General features: G+C 29.6%; 4 protein-coding genes across 9 annotated transcripts in view; 3 read left to right on the top strand and 1 right to left on the bottom strand.

Annotated features, from left to right (window-relative positions):
- The window catches only part of LOC100741806, a 28,424-nt gene extending 24,185 nt beyond the window's left edge, over nucleotides 1-4,239 (top strand). For all 3 annotated transcript variants that reach the window (XM_033320713.1, XM_012385816.3, XM_024367438.2), the window contains 9 exons: nucleotides 768-961; nucleotides 1,077-1,529; nucleotides 1,845-2,087; nucleotides 2,168-2,266; nucleotides 2,359-2,513; nucleotides 2,735-2,930; nucleotides 3,003-3,151; nucleotides 3,221-3,379; nucleotides 3,463-4,239. In XM_033320713.1, coding sequence (XP_033176604.1) covers nucleotides 768-961; nucleotides 1,077-1,529; nucleotides 1,845-2,087; nucleotides 2,168-2,266; nucleotides 2,359-2,513; nucleotides 2,735-2,930; nucleotides 3,003-3,151; nucleotides 3,221-3,379; nucleotides 3,463-3,583 — 1,769 coding nt within the window. In that variant the 3' untranslated portion in view covers nucleotides 3,584-4,239. The remainder of the gene's footprint in view (nucleotides 1-767; nucleotides 962-1,076; nucleotides 1,530-1,844; nucleotides 2,088-2,167; nucleotides 2,267-2,358; nucleotides 2,514-2,734; nucleotides 2,931-3,002; nucleotides 3,152-3,220; nucleotides 3,380-3,462) is intronic.
- A 1,071-nt stretch (nucleotides 4,240-5,310) lies between these two features.
- LOC100744993 (cilia- and flagella-associated protein 70) lies at nucleotides 5,311-11,011 on the top strand. Its single transcript, XM_012385175.3, is given in 21 exon segments — nucleotides 5,311-5,376; nucleotides 5,508-5,700; nucleotides 5,793-5,960; nucleotides 6,145-6,392; nucleotides 6,538-6,714; nucleotides 6,783-6,883; nucleotides 6,993-7,123; nucleotides 7,200-7,345; nucleotides 7,417-7,568; nucleotides 7,671-7,794; nucleotides 8,041-8,184; nucleotides 8,274-8,456; nucleotides 8,565-8,698; nucleotides 8,786-8,934; nucleotides 9,057-9,217; nucleotides 9,365-9,511; nucleotides 9,633-9,763; nucleotides 9,873-9,993; nucleotides 10,107-10,256; nucleotides 10,774-10,871; nucleotides 10,873-11,011. Coding segments are annotated over 21 exon segments (2,970 nt in total). The 3' UTR covers nucleotides 10,919-11,011.
- A 495-nt stretch (nucleotides 11,012-11,506) lies between these two features.
- On the bottom strand, nucleotides 11,507-16,453 carry LOC100741686. Of its 4 annotated transcripts, XM_012385839.3 has the most exons (9): nucleotides 16,260-16,453; nucleotides 16,169-16,179; nucleotides 15,273-15,347; nucleotides 14,912-15,112; nucleotides 14,653-14,817; nucleotides 14,431-14,580; nucleotides 14,264-14,366; nucleotides 13,946-14,197; nucleotides 11,507-13,866 (listed from the first exon to the last, which is right to left on the bottom strand). In XM_012385839.3, the coding sequence occupies exons 3-9, from the start codon at nucleotides 15,345-15,347 to the stop codon at nucleotides 12,476-12,478; spliced, it is 2,337 nt and encodes a 778-aa protein (XP_012241262.1). In that variant the 5' UTR covers nucleotides 16,169-16,179; nucleotides 16,260-16,453; the 3' UTR covers nucleotides 11,507-12,475. The 4 variants fall into 4 exon arrangements, with proteins under 4 accessions (XP_012241262.1, XP_003484898.1, XP_012241273.1 ...); XM_003484850.4 differs by lacking the exon at nucleotides 16,169-16,179 and having other exon boundaries at nucleotides 16,260-16,452; XM_012385850.3 differs by lacking the exons at nucleotides 16,169-16,179; nucleotides 16,260-16,453 and adding an exon at nucleotides 15,929-15,947.
- Nucleotides 16,454-16,801: 348 nt separating this feature from the next.
- LOC100741565 (transmembrane protein 62) lies at nucleotides 16,802-20,780 on the top strand. The gene is made up of 13 exons (XM_003484849.4): nucleotides 16,802-17,311; nucleotides 17,424-17,535; nucleotides 17,616-17,753; nucleotides 17,862-18,188; nucleotides 18,396-18,528; nucleotides 18,632-18,787; nucleotides 18,885-19,032; nucleotides 19,151-19,273; nucleotides 19,356-19,437; nucleotides 19,519-19,647; nucleotides 19,733-19,907; nucleotides 20,014-20,238; nucleotides 20,382-20,780. Exons 1-13 carry the CDS (start codon nucleotides 17,108-17,110, stop codon nucleotides 20,413-20,415), a joined length of 1,986 nt encoding a protein of 661 aa, XP_003484897.1. The 5' UTR covers nucleotides 16,802-17,107; the 3' UTR covers nucleotides 20,416-20,780.
- Nucleotides 20,781-20,831: the final 51 nt, after the last annotated feature.

Raw genomic sequence — 20,831 nt, 5'->3', positions numbered from 1 at the left:
CTGGAACGATCGAAAGTCCACGAACTGGAACGCGAGGTTCTTAACCTCGGACGATGTAATCAATATTTTGCTCGTAACGTTTAAATTACCTAAACGAGCAATTTTTTACTAAAAAAAAAAGAAGTAGGAAAAATCTTCTCTCCTTATAAAGAGCAATCAATATTTTTCTGACGTAAAGTTTGAAATAATCGTAAATAGGCTAAAATAAAAAAAAAGCAGACTAAATTTCTCTACAGTCTTAAACTTTCAATGCCATTTAAAATACCATTATTAACCATGGAATAATATCTGGTCTCTTTCTTTCTCATTTTTATTTTTAGGTAATGAACTACTTCGTTTCGAGATATAGATGAATCGAAGATAAACATATATAAACAGAATGGTTTGAGACGTAATTTAGATCGAGATTAGCATAAGATACGCCATCATGTATGGAAATATCCAGACTGATTCTTGCGTGGATAATATATTTCAGCATTTTTCATTTCATTGCGTGGCAGAATATTTGTATGTTGTTTTCTTTCTTTCAGTCTATATCGTGGTTTAATTCGCATAAATATGAATATTCAGCATATCGATTTTGGTATTTAGATCGGAAGTCAGATAAATGAGTCTGCGGTCTAGACATTTGCGCGTTAGCTCATTATTATAATTCTATATTATAAACTTTTCTTTTTATTTTATTCAAAATATTGAATTATATTAACACTTAAATTCTGAAATATGTTATTACTATCTGTTATTGAATAGCCTGGTCTACTTTTCAGTGGATGACCAAGAACTTTCATCATCAGACGCCTTAGAAAATAATTACCACCAAGATACCGAACAGGACGTACAAGATACTCAAGATGACAGTGATTCCAGATCGTCTACTCCCGATAGACAAAATGTGGACGCTGCATTTGATATTATCAGCGGTCAATCGGGTCCTTCTGGTCGAGACACCGTCGATTTTATTGTAAATATTAATCCTAACAGTATTTCATAATAACTATTATCTCTTTTAAAAGATATTTATTTATTTAAATGTATTGCGAATGAATTATAACATAATTATAAAAATCCTATTTTAGATTACATTGGACCAAAAAAATGGAACTGGAACCGAAGCAACGATTACGTCGATCGACGACGATGGATCCAAAGACTGGAGCAGCGAAGAAGAGCTAAAATTTGGAAGTGAAAGCCGTGTGGTATCTAGAAACTCGGAGCGCGTTAAATATCTCGAAGATAATCAAAACGAAAGCGAATTCAGCACGTCAGATGAAAATGCAAGAACAGATGAAGTGTCGAACCTCCAAGAAAGATCTATTGTATCCATTTTGACGGCTGAACGAGCGTTAACAAATGAAAGCTTACAAACATCCAGTGATATTCTGCATTCGGACTTCCAAAATGAAGAGCCATCGCTTTCGAGAATGTCCACCAGTCCTAAAAAATCCAGTCGATCACCAAGTAGAAATTCCGTCGATTTTGAGACATCGAAGTCGCCAAGGCGTAATTCTCGAGGCAGTCCGCGTAAATTGGTTGGTTAATAAATATAAAATCATAATTAGATTGCAGACGTTTATGCAACTACGAGTAACTTAAATGTACAAAAATATACAGAATGCATGCATTATATAAAATGTTATAGAAATATATATTATGTAATGATATTTGTCGTGGTTTTCATTTAGAGATCATACAGAAAAATTTGTTTAAATTTCATAGCATCGATTGTAATCTATAAATGAGAGAATTGTCTTTTTTGAACTAAACAATATATTTTGATTAAACCCACTAAAAAGCAATTAGGATCTTAAAAATTCTAAGAGTGTTGTGTTATGTTTTTTTCGCAGAGTTTTGAATTGGAAGATAAAGATTCGGCAGATTCGGGTGAAGACAAAACAGTTTCTTCTACGGTGCAGTGCGATTCTATCCATTTGGAAGAACCAACCCAGTCACGAAGGGGATCGCAATCAGAAGACTCCCCAGCCATCATCATTGCCTCCAGACCTCATTCATCCACTGAGGTTTCCAATTATGTTGAAAGTCATTTAAATAGTGCTATCCAAATAGAAGAAAATGATAATGCCCTCAGGGTAAGCCACTAGAATACAAATAAATATTTTGATTTAAGGTGTTTTGTATTTTCATTGATAATAAAAATACTTCCTTTCAGTTTGTTAATGAATCTAATGAGAATAATAATTTGGAAGATGGACAAAGTAGAGATAGTTCCAGTGAAACGAATACGGAACCAGGAATTTTAAAAATCGAAGTAATATAATTTTCAAAAAACATTTCTTTAAATCTTGAGGACTTTTATTACGAAAAATATATCTATATATATTAAATAATTTTTGTATTTAGAGTCAATCTGTGGAACCAATTGTTACGACTAAACGAAAGCCCTCCAGGGTCCCTCGGGTTGCAGTAAGAGGTCGAAGCAAAGGAAACTCGGAGAAAACGGAAAAGATAAAGCCGACAGTACAACAGTGTTTTGCTCAACTTGAGAATAAAGACTGGTAAATATCAACAAGATAATTAAATGAAGTTAAATTAGAAAAAAAATTTTACATTATTTAAAATTACTATAATCTTAATTTAATTGATCAATGATTAGTATTGTTAATATCCTTCTGCAATATTTAGCAGCATATTCAACTTCTAGCCTTTAATGGAACAGTTACAAAAATCTGAATAGATGGGATCAACTGTTATAATTAGATTTTTATTCTACTTTCAGGGAAATTACTATGAAAGGGTTAAAAACTTTGTCCCAGATCGCAAAACAACAACCAGAATATCTGGACGTATGCGCTGCCCCAACGATAAGCCGGTTTTTAGGTCGCCAAATAAAAAGTCTCCGATCGCAAGTGGCGAGAACCGCATGCTTGACAGCTGGCGATATTTTTAGCTCGCAGATTCGTGGCATAGATCAAGTAAATTATCATAGCATTTTTTAAATACATTAATCTCTTCATTCTTCTAATGAGAATTTTTATTTTTGATAGGATTTCGATGATATAGCCGGGTCATTGCTCCACAGGACAGCAGATACCAATCGATTTCTTCGGGCAGACAGTAACGCAGCCTTGGACCGAATGATAGAACATCTTCCACCTCATAAAACGATTACTGTCATCGTACTACGTGGTGCAAGGTAAACTATTTATCAATTAGTAATATATAGAATTCATCATTTATTCTCATTTATGTATTATTTACTTAGTCATCAAAATGCCATAGTAAGAGCAGCCACGGCTAGATTGTTGGCTTCTATAGTCGATCGGATAGGACCAGAACATACTCTAATTTTACCGAGGGACGTGAAGGATAAGCTACTTTCTACGGGTGCAAAGTTATTAATCGATGGAAATCTCGATACTAGGTAATAACATGTATAAGTTTACTCATAATTTTCATGACTTTGTACCTATCATATTATTAATATTTTTACAAACGATTTTATAGAAATCACGCAAAAAGGATGTTCCGACGTCTTTCGCACTGCGAAGGATTTCGAAAAGCTCTAACAGATGCCGTGCCGGAAACAACTTTAAGACATATCGACAAGACCCTGAAAACCCTTTAGTCAACCAATTGGTCGTGTAATCTCGCACGTCGCTTTGCCATCTAGATCTAACTCATCCAACAAAACTGCTTTTTGCGAAAAGTGAAACTGAAGCTATTAATTTGAGTTTCAGTAATATATTCAATACGATCTTCGTGCACGGGGAAAAATGATAGGATTTCACGTAGATTATGGAAAAAATTTTCACCTTGTTGGTATTTTTTCCTCCATGCACGAATACGTATTTCTTCCCTGACGTTTAATCGCACGATAGCTATGGACGAAAAGTGGAAGCATGATTGCTCTAGTCGACTGACTTTAACTTTCCAAACATTTTGATACTCCTGATGTACATCCGTACATTTCTTTTTTATACCATTGTATAAGCAGTGTACTTAGAAACAAGAGAGAAACTTATTTACATAATGTGGATTTTTAGGATTTTGTTTTCCTGAGCCATTGTCACTTTATGATACGTTTGTGTGTGTCTCTTTCTTTTTGATAAAACTTAAGAGAATCTTCAAGACTTCAGTTTTTAATAAAATGTTTTTTTGCATCTTTTGTTAAGTGAATAGATAGCTGGATAAATTTCAAATATATAGAATTCACATTATGTAAATAATCTATGCTCAATTATCAAATATAAGCATCATTCTGAAGAAAGAAGAGAACATATTGAAACTAGGATATGTAAAATAATTTTTACTTTTAAACCTAAAAGATGAAGAAATTTAATGTTATATAACATGTTATTTATCAAATAATATTTCACTTTGTAGTCAACAATTCGTTTCAATTAGGTGAAAATTATTTTCAGTAACGCTTGTACTTAAAACATTGTGCCTTAAGAAACCAAAAACTTTTATTATAATTACAAAAGATTTATACAAAGTTATGTTAATGAGAATTACATTTGCATTAATGTAATGTAATAATGATTTACTAAAATCATAATGCTCAATCTATTAATTAGACGAATTATAATTTATAATAATCATTATTGTTTAGTAAAAATATTTATCGGAATTAAAATTTAGTTGTTCAGTAGGTATTGCAAATTTTAATAACGTGAAACTAATTAGATTATAAAAAATGAAGGAAACAATTTATTTAAATTTCTCAGATATTTACGTATTTATGTATTTACGTATTTACGTATTTATGTATTTTCATTCGAACAAACACTCGTCCCTATACACAACTGTTAATACAATAAAATGTGATATAAGAGAAATAGTATTATGTATCGAGTTCTACTAAAAACTAAGTTTTTAAAACAACATAAATCTACAGAAGGAAAGATTGTATGGGAATTTAATAATGTTTTTTACTTCACCAACTCTTCTACAAGAAGTTGCAGGAAGAAAATTATAAGTAAATTTTATTGAGAGAAGAAAGGAATACATTGCTGATGGCAATGATTCCATTTCAAACAGACCAAAATTCACTATTGTTCATTTAGATAACGATATTACAAATATTATTTACGTCAAATAATTGGAATATATTATTTTATAATATAATATAAAATATTACATTATATTAAAGATTATAATAAAAATTTCGAAGTATCAATAAAAATTTATATTAACCATTTTGAAAACGTTATACTACGATCCATCTTTTTAATTACAATTTTTCATAAGTCTTCGTTCCTTTTTTTATAAAACAACTGAAACACTCAATTGAAGTGATATCTTCACGTTGATTATTAATATTAAAGGTTTATAAAAATATTCTCCCCTAGAATGGAGGAGTGGATTTCAATGGGCGAAAAAAATATCAAGTTAATTATACATACCATCGAAAATATCGTAAGTTTCGTGGCAAAAGGAGAAGATTTTTTTATAATATAAAAAATTTGTTTATAGTTTTTAAGTATCTATATCGTTGATCATAAGTAAATATTATTAATAATTTAATAATTTATTATTTAAAAATTTAGATAAGAAAGGAAGACACGAACATATCAATCACAGTAGAACATAATGGTGTTATCTTGGGCGAAAGTAATCCAACATTAATCAAATCGGATTGTAAAGACAACACAATTCATGTTATCGATTTCTCTGTTAATTTGCCAGTTACTTTAAAAGATAAACAAATGGTTAATTCAGTTGTATCAATTCCTGTACTAAGTAAATATTAATTTATATCGCTCAGTTAATTATTTTTTTATATAATAATCCTGTCTGCCTTTTAATATTAATAACTGCACGTTTATACATAGTAAAAACTGTTCAAATCATAAACGACGCGATGGAAGCACAAACTCCATCAGATGAAGTTAAAAAAAATGAAGTTAAGAAAAAATCAATATTCAGTACAAAATCTGCAGTACTTCCCACGCCACAGTTATTATGGATATGTAATTTCGATTTGATGCCAATAATATTAGGTGAGTAACATAATTTCAAAATTATAGAAATTAAAAATTTATAAAGTTCAAATTTTCTCCGATGCTCTTAAATTAAAGATTTCTCAAATTAAAAAATTCAAGCATCGACTAATTCAACAAATTAAAAATTATTTTCCCTGCAAAATTAGAGCTAAATTGAAGTAAGAAAATTTAAAAATTTTAGGGGGAAACAATTTCACCGAGAAGCTAATTTTAGAGACACCTACCTTTTCCTTTGATGGTGAATTAATTTCGTGGCAGAATCTTCCGCGTCTTACGGTAACAGCTTTGCAAGATCATGTACCGATTTTTCAACCAAACGAAGCAATGAACTTTCTTCACGTTACCATCGAGAGCATGTATAATGTACCAGAAATTTTCACAGAAAGTCTTCAATACAAAGCTGGCACGATAGCGTATATCAATAACGAGGTACTTATAATGAGCAAGATGGTAAAAACTGTAGACATTCCTTTATCATACTCGCTTATTTTGTAATATCCGGTGAGCGCTAAAGAACTTAGTCAATAAAGAAGATTGTATATAAATATTTTGTGACATTTGTGTTTCGTTTCAGGTTCCAGAAAACATAATTTTCGATCATGGTCTTTGGATGAAGTATCGAGACATCGAGAGAACAAAACGATGGAACAGTTTACGTCATATAGATAATCGAGCTCAGTTATCTAAATACAAACTAGACTGCGACTTTATGGGAGTGAAAAATAAATTTAATAAGCAGATTGACTTAGCGGTACCGGCTTACTTTTGCATGATGTTAGTTGTGTTGTTTATTAACTATTATCATTATCCATTTTGTAGAAGAAAATATGCGAAGATATGCCACGAATAGAATGGAATTCCTTGAATCGGTGTATCTTATGGGAGAGTGGAATCGAAGCGATGCGGAATCATATTAGAAAGTAATAAATATTTAAATATCTTTTATGAAAATACATAATAATAGTTTAATATTCATATTATATAATTATTTTATCATAAAAATATTAATTACGAATGATTTCTCTGAAGGTACAAATATTGGCCCTTTCAATTTGAAATAACGGGGAAAACTTCTCCGACGAAATCGAAAAACGCTTCATCATTTACAACACAGCTGTATCAATGCTACGTCGATGTCTCCGAACTTCTTTTTCCAGGCAGTAAATTCTATCATTCTACAATATGCAAACACCTTATTGCTAAATTCTTGATATGTTAAAAATGATGCTTACACAGGAAAAAATTGTCGAGTCATAGGACAATTGTATAAGTTCAATCCGTCAGACATATCTGAAAAAGTAGGGCTCGAGCAAAATATTTTTAATACAGGAACACAACGCAAAGAAGTGAAAGAGAAAGATAAAAGAAGTAAAACATCAAAGGTAAAACATACAATATTTCGATATTTCGATATTAGTAAAAATAATATTGATAGAGAAATATTTGATTTTAGAACACGCAATCGATTCAATCGGAAACTGAAACAGCAGAAAAAGCAAGTGAACCAATTACTATAGAGAATGGAGAGCCGACAATCATAGTAATTGAAATAGAACTTTACGAACCTCTGGTCGCTTGTAGAATCGAAAAGGATTTCACAAACTTGTAAGATTTGTAATTTTAACCTATTTTCATCCTATTCGATTACAAGTTCCATCACTTCAAAAGAGAAATTTAATAAGCTATCCTTGTTTAATATTACTTTAGAATAAATGAAATGATACCTAAATCGGAAAAGAAACAACATTATGTATATTCTGCTGACGTAGCGGAAGCACAGTACATGCACTGTATTCAAAAATTGGCACAGGTCCTCACAGAATGTTATCGAGTATGATAATGATCAATATAATCTATATATAATTTATGAATTTTTATTGTTAAAATGTAATATATTCTATAATTAATGAATTCTTTATGTTTTTTAAGCTAGGATTTTTGTGACGAGAATAAAAAATTGAATAGTAGCGGGGAGAAACCACAAGAAAAATATTGCTTCGATCCAGAATCGGTAATGTATTATAAAAATATTTTTTAAATATACTTCAGTAATCAAAGGGAAGTTGATACATTTCAGGACGAGTTAACGTGTTTCACTCAATACCTTTACAAAACTGGAGTATACTTATCTGTACGCAATACATTGAGAATGAAAGTTCCCCTCCTGATAGATCAAAAATTCAGAATGCCTAAAAATTTAATCGATTCTAAGGAATCTCGTGTACAGCTCCTATATTTTCCTGTCTTCTTAATATAAAAAATTTTTGGGTTGTTGAATTTAATTAATTACATTACCTAAAACTTTCACAGAATTTTATCTGCTCTGTATACACATATTTAGTGGAACAAATGCATCTTGCCATAAATCAAATGCTCGAATGCCGATTTACGCAAGATTTGGAAAACGACCTAAACCTGAAGCTGGTATATTTCTATGCTGAAGAAGCTTATGAGCTTGGAAATTTCGAAGAGGCTAGAGACTATTATACAAAAGTAAACCATCTTTTTCAATTGTAATATAAAAAATTAAGTAATTTCAATGAAACAGACAAATCTTTCTAAATGCTTTTAATATCTAAAATCTATAATTCTTGTCATCAGGTAATAGCATCGAATAAAACTGACCCGCATCCTTGGACACAATATGCCATATTTCTTAAGAAAATAGGTGACATCGAACGTGCAAAAGAATGTTGCTTAGAAGCAATCACTTTAAATCATCAACATGCAATGGCGTATGTAAAACACCATTATCCATTACAACTCGTTATTAATATAAACATAAAATAAAGATACGTGATCGTAAATTATAACGGTTTCAGATTATTAGTGTATGCGATGATTCTTTTTGAAAATAGAGAATACAAAGAAACTGAGATTTTCCTCAGAGCTATCACTTATTTATATCCACGATTTTTTGAAGGATGGACTATTTTACATCTTTTTTTTATACGAACAGAATACTATCCAGGTACGAAAATTCTTTATCTTCTTGCGATTATTTCTTGTTGGTAAAGAAAAATATAAAGAAAAAACTGAAATGAAAAAATCAAAACAATACAATTAACTGAAAATACATCTAATATTATTTAGGAGTAGATCTTACGCTTCGTATTGCAAAGAAATGTATGCAAGACAAATCTCGTACAATAATACTAGATCAAGAACCACTTTCTTGGACCACGATTCACTGTCCCAATGATAATGTGTATATAATGGTTACAACATTTTTACTAAAACTGAACTTTTGTGAGGTAAACGATTTTTAATATAAAATTCGTAATTTTACTACGTATTGTTTTACTATGATAAAAATAATTGAATACAATAAATAAAAAAGTGCAATAGAAAGTACTTTACATACTAATGTATCTTTGAAAGCATAAATTAAACGGTTCCAGCTAGCAGCACTCGCGTTAGCACAGGAAATGGAAAATTCCGGTCGATCCATGCACGTTCTATATTACATGGCAGTAGAACATTATATGTCTGGCAAATACGAGAATGCATTATCGCATCTAGAAGAAATTCGATGCGATTATGGAATGGTCTATATCTTTCAATTATCAAATGCAAAAGTTAAATCACAACGATATATTTTATAAACGGAATATAATTCCAATAATGTTTATGACAGATTTTTCAATATCTCTCAATTTGTCTATCCAGGATTATTCGGTCAGTAGTTTAACGGGCCATTGTTACTTCAAAATAGGAAACACAGAAAAAGCAATAGAATGCTACGAATTTGCACGTATGCTATTTGATAGACCTGATGATCTACATTTAGTGGAAGTTAGGTAATAATAGCAATCATCCTATAAATTTCAAGTAATAATAAATAAGTCAATGTATTTTTAATGTAATACATTTTAAGTAATACATATAATCTTTTTCAAATAATATCAGATTGGGATATTATTATTACGATACTGGAAATTTCGATCGCGCAAGAAAGATTTTTTTGAGCGCATGCAAATCCTCACCAACTTGTCTAACTTGGCTAGGAGTTGGTATCAGTTGTTATGAGGTAAGAAATAATTGTTTTAATATTATCTTATATTATAATCAATCAATTGTGAATAGTGTCGTTATATGCCAAAATTTATAAATCTTTTTTGTAACAGACATATTTTGTTTCAGTTGAACCAGTTTCACGAGGCAGAAATGTCTCTGTCTGAAGCAAATAGGATTAATAATCACAATGTGGATGTGTGGGGCTATTTATGCCTTTTAAATATGACGCTTGAAAGATACGACGAGTTTGCGCAATGCTATACGGAAATGATCAAAGTAAATTTATATTTTGGTATATTTTTTTAAACTTACTAAAGTGTTATAATATATTATCATATAAAGTGGAAATCTCTTAATTATTTGTAAATACTTACAATAATAATTCCATTGAACCTTAAGAATTGTCATAGCACAGCCAATACTAGACAATTTTTTAACTTCTGATAGTTCAAATGAATGTTTAGAATCCACAGAATTAATTAAAATTAGTTTTTTCTAGATGTTCTCTCTAGTTTTTTAGTTATAAACAAGTTTTAAAATTGTGCAATCCATAGACCATAAAACATTATAGCCTAATAGCGATAAAGTCGAATTAATTTCTTTACAACGAAATTAAAAAATGAAGCTCTAAATAATCTAAATCTTATGAAGTTTTTTATTAAAAAACCTCATAATTCAAACGCATTTTTATTTTTACAAATTTGTCAACAGGTAACTTTTTATATGACTAAGGGAAAAGAGACAACAAAATTTTACTAACAATTTTTATTGTTTTTTTTCTTTTTTTTTTAAGTATCAGAATAATCTTAAAGATAGAAAACTGTGGCTGAGAATAACGAATCTGATGAAAGCTTTGGATTACGCACCACCAAATTTGAAACAAGCCAATGATGGAGGATCATAGCACAGAGGGGTTTGAGGAACAATTTGAAAACTAATGGCACCTAAACAAAATTGAAAAAAGACACGAACTCGTAAAATGAAGGATTACAATGGCACTTATTTTTAATCGGTGGAAATAATTAAAATAACAAAAAAAGAAAACGAATATAATTAATAAAAAGTAACTAAAATCATTCTATCAACGTTTATAATTTTGGTCATTACAGTTTATCACATATACTTCATAAATCTTAGACTTCATTAACTTTTTATCGAATGAAGAATTACAAATAAACATATAACCACATTTCTTGTTTAACCAACAATATAAAAAATAAACAATTGTGTGTTTTATGAATTATTTCCCTCTTTGAACTACTAGAAATCCAATTCTATTGTTTTTCTTTCTTCTTATTTAATATTTAGCGGTGCATCTTTCAGCCAATTTGTTAATATCTCATCTCATAAATGAAAAATAAAACATGAAGCAAGCATGTAACAAAATATTATATAATAATAAAAAAAGGAAACGTGCAATAAATAATCTTTTAGTAAAAAGATGCAAATAAATTATATAAACTATAAAGTAACATAACATTGCTTTTGACTAAAGATAAATAAATATAGCCTATCTTTTAATGTTATAATATTTAGAATGTTATAAACGATTGCTTTTTCTTTTTTTTTTTTTTTCTTCCTTTCTAAATCAACAGCTCTCGAAATATTGAAGTATACGACTTTTCCTCTGTATACATATATATCAATCTCCAATATATAATTAATTGCTATAGCCAATTATAAAAATATCATTCGAGCGGAATATCTGAACCGATGTCAGTATTCTATTGTCGTAAAATTTGATATAAAATATCAAGAAATACGAGTCACGGCCTTGTAAATTTCTATGTATTGTAAAAGAACTGTAGTGATTAACTTTTAGTGCGCTAATCCTTTGCGGTTTTTTACTTTTCTAAAAAAATAAAAAAACAAAGATTAAACTTGGATCTTTAACAAAAATAACATTATTTATGTGACTTGTGATGCTGTAATATTACGAAGAAAAAAAAAGAGAAATAAAGAAAAAGGCAAAGGAGAGTGTTCTTTTATCTGGAACCTACTAATAAACTCACTAATTAATAACCCATCCGGCAGGCCTTGTGACAATTACAGGAGAATCGTTAAAAGAAGTAATGTTACCGCAAAAAATATTCAAATGTAAATCCGCAAAGGATTAATTAAATAACATTAACGATTGTGCGCAAGTATGATCACTTAGTTATAATGATTTGAAAATGCGTTATTTTAAAAAATGTCTTTCGGATACTTTGCCAAAAAGATTAAAAAATTTAAAAATAAATGTTTCAAATTTTTTAACGCTGATGAACTGACCAGTTAAAATGCACTTACTTTTATTGCTGTAAAATACTTTAAAATCATAAACTGAAAATTAATAATCTAATTTCTAATGACTAAAAGAAATTTTCAGTAGTTAGCATTTTCATAAAATTTGTTCCTAATTATCTGTTAACATAATATTTTTAGTCGTAATGAGCATTAGAAATGTTTCTAACATCAAAAAGTACCAGTATAACTACGTTATTGTACACGTGTTATTAAGAACTGGTACTGTTTTTATTGCAATATGTTTTTTCATTTTCTTCATTCACTTTTTCCTCTTTCTCGTCCTTCATCTTCTCAATTTTCTCTTTAGTATCTTCTACTAAATCTTCTTCCATATTTGCAGGACTAAGAGAGTTCTCAGATTTTATTTCGCAAAAATTTAGAGCATCCTCTAAATTTTGATTAGGTGATTCAGTCTTGTTTTCTAAAACAAGATCCGTTTGTTTTTCTATATTCAATGTTTCTTTCTGCACTAACTGTTCTTCCTGTACTAACTCATTATTGCATACCGACTGATTATTACTTTCTATCACAGAACATGTTTTATCTTCGAACAAAGAAACAGAATTATCTGTTACTTCCTCTATACTTCGTTGCACCGTAACTTCGCTTTCAATATTATCACAGTCGTCGTTTACAAGCTGCTTTGTAATTTGTTCCGATGATTGCTGATCATCTTCATGTAAAAATGTAGTATTTTTCGCAACAATATTGTTTAATACCTCATTACTTGCGTTTGGCATAAGTTCCTCATTAGACTGAACATTATCTGGAACCGATACCTCGGAAGACGTATTACTATTTTTTTGCAAATCTTCTGTTACGTTATTTGCAAGAGAATCTGAGCACGCTTCTTTATCTTCAACATTATTTTTATTCATACTATCTTCAGCGATGTATTCAGGATTATCTGTACCTGATATCGGAGTAAAAAAAATTTTTTCAGTTTCTCCATCTTTCGTTGACGACCCTTTTTTGGTAATGTCATTCTCAATGTTCGATTGCACATTTTCCATATTGAAACTTTCATTTGCTTCAGATTTAGTTTCCTGTAATGTGTTACTATCCTCTGCTATATCATGTTCAGTATTCTGTTCTGGATTTTGTTCTCTATTATGTTCAATATTCGGTTCAAAATTCTGTTCAAGTTTTACTTGATCAGAAGTTGAACACTCTTCAGCATCGCGTTTCTGTGAAGCATTTACACTTGAAGAATCGTGTTTTGTTATCTTCATATTTCCTCTTGAAAGCTTTGGTGATTTACTAGAATAAGATCTTTGTTGATCCTTCTGTGTGTAAGATTTAAATTCATTATCATAATGCTTGTATGAATTTCCATCGCTATCTTCCTTCTTTATATCTTTCCTTTGATGGTACTGATATTTTGTCTCGTTCTCTTTCTTCTTTTGCGAATGAGACCTCTTCAAATTAGAGAACTTTTGATTATTAAAATAAGTTCCTTTCGACTTATCTTCAAATGACTTTTGGCGAAAGAAAGATTCACCTTCGGACGGAGGAACGTCAACATCTGAATGACTGTACGTTACACGAGTTCTTTGTCGTGGCCCAACTCTTCCCGTTCCAGCTATGCTTGGTGAATTCACTAAAATTTACATTTATATCTTAGGAAATTTATATTTATCACACTTGTTCAAAAACTAGATTAACATTTTTTACAATACCTTTTACGCTCATCACTGGTCCTTTTATCAAATTGCTTTGATTTACTGTAACCTTGATACTCTTATCAGTTGCAATAACAGTTCTTTCTTCAGAAGTTGGAGAAACAGAAGTTTTTGCTGATGCTGCTGTATTATTCCTATGTTGATCATAGGTATTATGAGACCGATTTTCATAGTTACTATAAAAATTCTTTGTTGAACCACGATGAGCACGATGACCACCACCGCGAGTATAATTGACATATTCATTATCTAAAAACAATATTTTAACAATATCTTCATAAAATATGAAACTTTAATAATAACATTTGAACATACTATTAGCATGATATTTCCGGTCGGAATCTTTATGATCTTTTTTCGTAAAGTCTCCTAATGTAGGCCTTGATGATTTTTTTATTCCATCATCTATGATATGAACCTACAATTTTAATAATTTATCAATCTGATATTGCTTCATCCATAAGAAAATAATTATTTATTACTTTATCATTATCCCATTCTCGACGCCAATTTCCCTCTGCAGTCCTTTGTCTACTAATACGATCCTCGTCGATACGATTCCTTTCTGCTCTCCAGGCATCATATCCTGGTTGAGATTCATCTCTGTAATTTCCTTTGTTTGGTTTAATATCCTATGTATAAAAATGAAGTCTCTTACATTTGATATAATTAATTAAATTTATAAATAAAATATTATTACATACTTTCTGATTACCCTCTCTTCCACTAATTTTTTTTCTGAAACTCCCTCTTGTTGCTTTATGATGAGACCTATTCCCACTATTTTCTTTTGTGTATTCTATAGTAGGTTCTTCCCTTTCAGAATCTGCCAAAAAATTATATTTAGGATCCGGTGGTGGTCCTTCTCCCTAAATGATATTTCATTCTCATAATTAATAAACAAATATATTCATACACACATATGTTAAATTTAACACAGTAGAAAATAAATTCTATTAATACCTGAGCAAAAGAGTGAATTTTTTTTCCTTCCCCACCATGAGATTGCAATGTACATTCATATTTTTCTTTGGTTGATTTCGGTTTGGTTTTAGGAGGATTTGAAAACTCTGGTGGTTCTTTCCTTTCTGGCCAATCTGTTGATGGTACCATTTGCACCAAAGCATTCAGTTTGGCTGCATTTTTTTTATCTTCTTCAACTTCCTAATGCAATAAGAATGATTTGTGAAGCATAAAGTGTATATTTATTTAATTTTGACCTCACAGTCAAGGAATAGACTTGCTTTACATATATAATGCAATAGTGAAGCATAAAGTGTATATATATAAAACTTAATATAAACTTTTATTATATAATACATACCTCATATCTCCTCCTAATTTCTTCATTTTGTTGCCGAATTTTATTGATCTTTTCTTCGAGTGCACTAGATGCCATCTGAAATATTATTTTTCAAAAAATCAAAATAGATAGAAACATTTTTCATTTGATAATCATCTGCTTTTTAAAAGTGATATAATTATTTACATTAACATGTTTCATATTTCAAATATCTATACTATTTCTCACTTCCCCTTTTTTACAAATAAAATTAGTAAAAATAAGAAAAGTAATATTGAATATTTTATTTTAAATAGAAATTAATTATTTATATGCATTCATATAAATTCACATAGCAATTAACATAACTAATTTAAGGTCGTATAAAGTTGAAATTAAGCGAATAACAAACGCTATAAGTTCGATAGATTAACCGTAATAAGTCAAGCATTTTAAGTACTAAAGTAGATATTCGTGTCACGTTTCGTTGCTCTACTTCAAAAGGAACTTCACTTCCGAATTTCTCATCCTTCAATTAAATATTACGATTGATCATACGCAATTTATTATATGAAAAAGATTTATATTTTACATTTATCATATTCTTTCGCTCTCTATGCGTGGAACCAATTTACAAGAAAATATAAATTTTATTATCAATAAAAGATTAACCATAAGCTAATTAACAACTATTATACATCGTATTAACCAAACTATTTCCTACTCGATGGCTTAAATTTAAAATCGATTTCAACCTTTTCAAGCCATTAAAAAAATCTAATCTTTTTAAAGGTGAGCTTATCTATATATAGACATTCACATATATCCTTGTCAATTTATATAAATTAAGGAAATCAGCACGACCACAAAGATTTCTGCATAAAGTCGGCATATTAATAAAGCTATCATTTATGTAAAATTAGGTTATACAAATGTACAATCCCTTTCTCTGAAACGTAAAAATGGAATGAATCGAACATATAATATGTAATAATAATATACGTTAAAAAGAATTAAAATAAGACGTACGGTTGCAAGTAGCTGCAAATAGTGTCAAGAGAATAAAAATTAGAACATCACGAAGGAGAGCGTTGCGTTGCTTCAATTAAAAATCAGCCACATATGTCACTGTTGAGCACTACCCTTATTTTTCCTACAGGGACACATTGACACCGCACATACACTCACGAACAGCGCTCACGGATTTGTTCTCGCTCGAATAAGAAAATTATTAGTGGTGATGGTTGCAGTGGTTTTCATCGTCACCTTTAATTTTACATTTTATCCATAAAGCATATTTTTATTACATACTTTATTATAAACATGTCGAATCTTCAAAAGACCTCAATATATATGTAGCTATAAAAGTTATATACATATATATTAATGCAATTTGTATGTAACATGTGTTATTAAATATAAATTATAATAACATGAGCCATCAGAATCTTATAAGATTTAAAATTCGCGCTAAAATGTTAGAACATTCGCAATCATAATCGTGACGTATCAAGGTAGATACGCAATAAAAGAAACACAAAGCTAGCCATGATAAATGTTTCATGAGCATCACTGCTAAAATCTATCATGCGCAGAACATGTCAATTCTTTTCTTCGATGCTTTACAATGATCAGATACTTGATTGTGATTATATTGTGATATATAATTGTCAATCGATCACGACAAATTGTGAAACTATGAAAAATTCAAATTCCAAATTATTTTCCGGTCTCTATAAACCGTGTCATTCCAGATGTCATATGTATCTCAAACTATAACCTAACATATAGAATTTGTAAACATTGAAAGTACATAGAACGTGGTCGGCTCTGATAAGAAAATTGTCGTGTAAAGCATTTAAGGAGTCCCTTTAGAAATGAAAATAACGAAATCCACCGTAATCCTCCTAGTCTTTGTACTAATGTTATCGATATTTGTAGCAAATGTTGCTGATCTGATCAATGTTGATAATCATATACTAGATGATACTTTGCATAACAAGGATGTGAAAAAAGGATGGTCAGAGCCAAAATTTTATGATATTGGAGAATCTTTTGACCAGCTAATGTGGTTTTTACAGGTTTGTATTTCTCATAAAAATATGTGTGTATTTAGGAATTATACGTAAGTAAGTTGTGTCTGCCTTTAGTTGATTTCTGAATCAGTGTTATTTATGCCTTAAATCTTTTTAGATATCAGATATACATATAAGCATATTTCAAGATCCATTTAGAATAACAGAGCTAAAGGAATTTTGTAATGTTACTGTGAGCAGTATTAAACCTACTGTTGTTCTTGCTTCAGGTAAATTTCATTTGATATTAATAATATTCTTTTATAAAATAAATTTTATACTATGGATAAAATAATGAATGATTCAACAGGTGATCTCACAGATGCGAAAGCCAAGGATAAAATGGGATCAAAGCAAATATTGGAAGAATGGAAATATTATAAGCGTGTTTTAGATGATACTGGAGTTACCAGAAAGACTTTGTGGTTAGATGTGAGAGGCAATCATGGTAGGGATAATAACATAGTACACATTTTTAAGACTAATTTTTATTAAAAAAAATTATATGGTAAAATATATAATATTATTTACATTATATTATTTAAATTTATTTCAGATAATTTCAATGTATTAAGTCTTGAATCAAAAAATAATTATTATTCAAACTATTCCATTCAAGGACAGAAGCACCCAAGATCTTATATGTATACCATAAATGTTGGTTCAAAATATTATACATTTATTGCAATAGATGCTTGCTTAAAACCTGGCCCGAGAAGACCATTCAATTTTGTTGGCATGTTAGATGAGCATGAAATTAAAAGTATATACAATTTAGTAGATAAGTCCAAGGATAATAATGCAGATTTTATAATATGGTTTGGTCATTATCCCACATCCTGCATACTATCACAAGCTAATACCAGCATTAGAAATATCATAGGTAATAATTAACAAAATATATACTCTTACATCTAAACATATTGGATTATTAACTTATTTTATTATTGTTTCAATAAGTAAAATCTTGAAATTCTAATTTTACTTTAATTTGTTTGTGCAGAATGATGTATGATCCCAAAATTTTCAATGATAATACATATTATTTTAAAAGTATAATTTTTAGAGAAATTCTAAAATATACTTTCAGGCAAACATAAAGAAAGTATGGTATATCTTTGTGGACATTATCATACGCTTGGCGGAGCAGTGCCTAATATGTACACTCTACAACGAGGAGGATTCCTTGAATTAGAGTTAGCAGATTGGAAAGATAACAGAATGTAAACTATTTGTACTTTATATTCATTATAATAAGAAGCACATTCACTTATTTGTTATATTAAGTTATAAATGATTGTAATATTTGTTTATGTTTATTTTCAGGTATCGTTTAGGAGCAATTGACCATGGTCAATTTTCGTTCATTGATGTAAAACACAAAGAATGGCCTGTAGTACTAATAACTAATCCTAAACATGCTTTGTATACAATGCCCAGGAAAGAGAATATAATATCTGTTATTAAATCTACACATATTAGGTAAATATTTTTCTACAATGAAGTGTATGTTTTTTCTTATATTTAAATATTGTATATTATTCTTGATTTTTATTGTTACACGTTCTTGTTTTTGTAGGATATTGGCATTCTCGATAGCGTTAATAAAGATTGTCGAGGTTCAGTTAGATGATGAACCTTGGTCTGAATGTGAACATGTTAAAGGACCACTCTATGTTTTGAGATGGAACACCACAGATTATAGAAAGGGAATACATACTATTCGAGTTTAGTAAAATATGTTCATTTACTTTTTGTTATTTTTTTGCTTTATAACGCTAGATATTAGTGATATTACATAACGCTTTGTGTATTGAAAATTAATAACAAAAGAAGTAATCACAGGTAAGGGTTTCCGACATGGATGAAAGAGAAGCAACAGTAGTTCAACCATTTGCTCTTGATGGATCACGTTTATCATTTCGCGTTTTACCTAGACTTATACTTATGTCTAACGTTAGTAATATTGTAAGTAGCTTAATAGATATATTACAAAATAATTTCCTGTTTGCGCAAATTTAGGTATTGATATAATCTTTTTCTTATCTAGTTCCAATTCCTCTTTGGAACAGTATTAGTTTTATTAGTAATCCCATTGTGTGTACTTCGTTTCCTTCATATATTGTGTGAGAGTGAGTAAACTTTCATTAAATATTGCTAGAAAGTTCTTAATGTTAAGTAGAAAATTAAAATTGGAACTTTTCCCTAATTAGGGAAACAGATGCATCGACCAAGATTCAGAATACAATTTTTTTATTCATGGGTTAGAAAATTATGGATATTATCTACAGTTGATCGTCTGTTTTTTCCATTAGTATTGTATACATTATATTTAACAGTTGGTAAGCATTTAATTAACTAGCATTTATTAATTTATCATATTTGTTGAACATTCAATTTTACAAAAACGAAATATTTACTTTTAAGGTCCATGGGCTGTTGGTGAAGTAATAGAAAATCAGACGGGTGTAATTTTTGCATGGGGAACATTTATTGGAAAATCATTCTTACCTGGTGCTTTTACTTATGCTTACGGATTTTTCCAATTATTTTCTTTTCATCTACCATTGATGCTAATCTTAGCTAATAGAGTGGATAAACGGTAAGACAAAATGTATCACTTTTTGTCACAGCTTGCATCATATTTATGCATATCACTAAATAAATATACACATAATGAAACAAAATTTAATTTAATGATTTTACAGGTTACAAAATATTAAACCAAATGAGAAACCATTATCTAAGATTTGTTTTGTCCTACAATATTTACCAATAATATTATTAATAATGATGCAAACGTGTATGGCTTATTTCTTCTGGCTAGCATATGGGACATTGGCTACCATATTATGTCCTTTACGCACTTGGAGTATATTTTTAGCAATCATGTTGTGGCATCAAGTAGATACAATGCCATATTCATGTCTAAGGTATGTATTATATCAAAACTTAGATATCCTAAGAAATTTAAATTACTAATCCATGAATTATTGGATTTAGTAATAGTTTATTGCTAAATTTCTTTTATTATATTTTCTACTTATATTAATTATGATTTTTTGTTTATATAAAGGTCTGCTGCAAAAGTATGGTCTCCCCTTGGTTAGTTTATAGAAAATATAACTTACCATGAAAGTGTAGCAAATTACCAGTATTAATTTTATATAACTGGAATATTTTCACGTCCTCACGTACATATTATGTAGTCAATTTATAAAAATATACATTTACATATATATGTATATTAGAGAGGCGCCTTGACGAAATGTATAGAGTTGCACATAGTAGGAAGCCCTCCTCATTTTTTCCAACGCCTACGTATATATGTATGTATGTCTATTTTTATTTACTTACTTCTTATATATCAAATTGAAATAGGCCATTATAAATTTATTTCTTGTCCAGTAAATGTAAACTTAAAGTCATTATCATATAGTTACATATCAGAATTAGCTATGATACATTTCACAAATCTAGATTAGTGTAAAAAATAAAAATTTTATTGCTTACGTTATCAAAAAAA

Source organism: Bombus impatiens, unplaced genomic scaffold (genome assembly GCF_000188095.3).
Source record: "Bombus impatiens unplaced genomic scaffold, BIMP_2.2 scf_0023, whole genome shotgun sequence".
NCBI lineage: Eukaryota > Metazoa > Arthropoda > Insecta > Hymenoptera > Apidae > Bombus > Bombus impatiens.
This window is presented reverse-complemented; position numbering and strand designations above follow the sequence as displayed.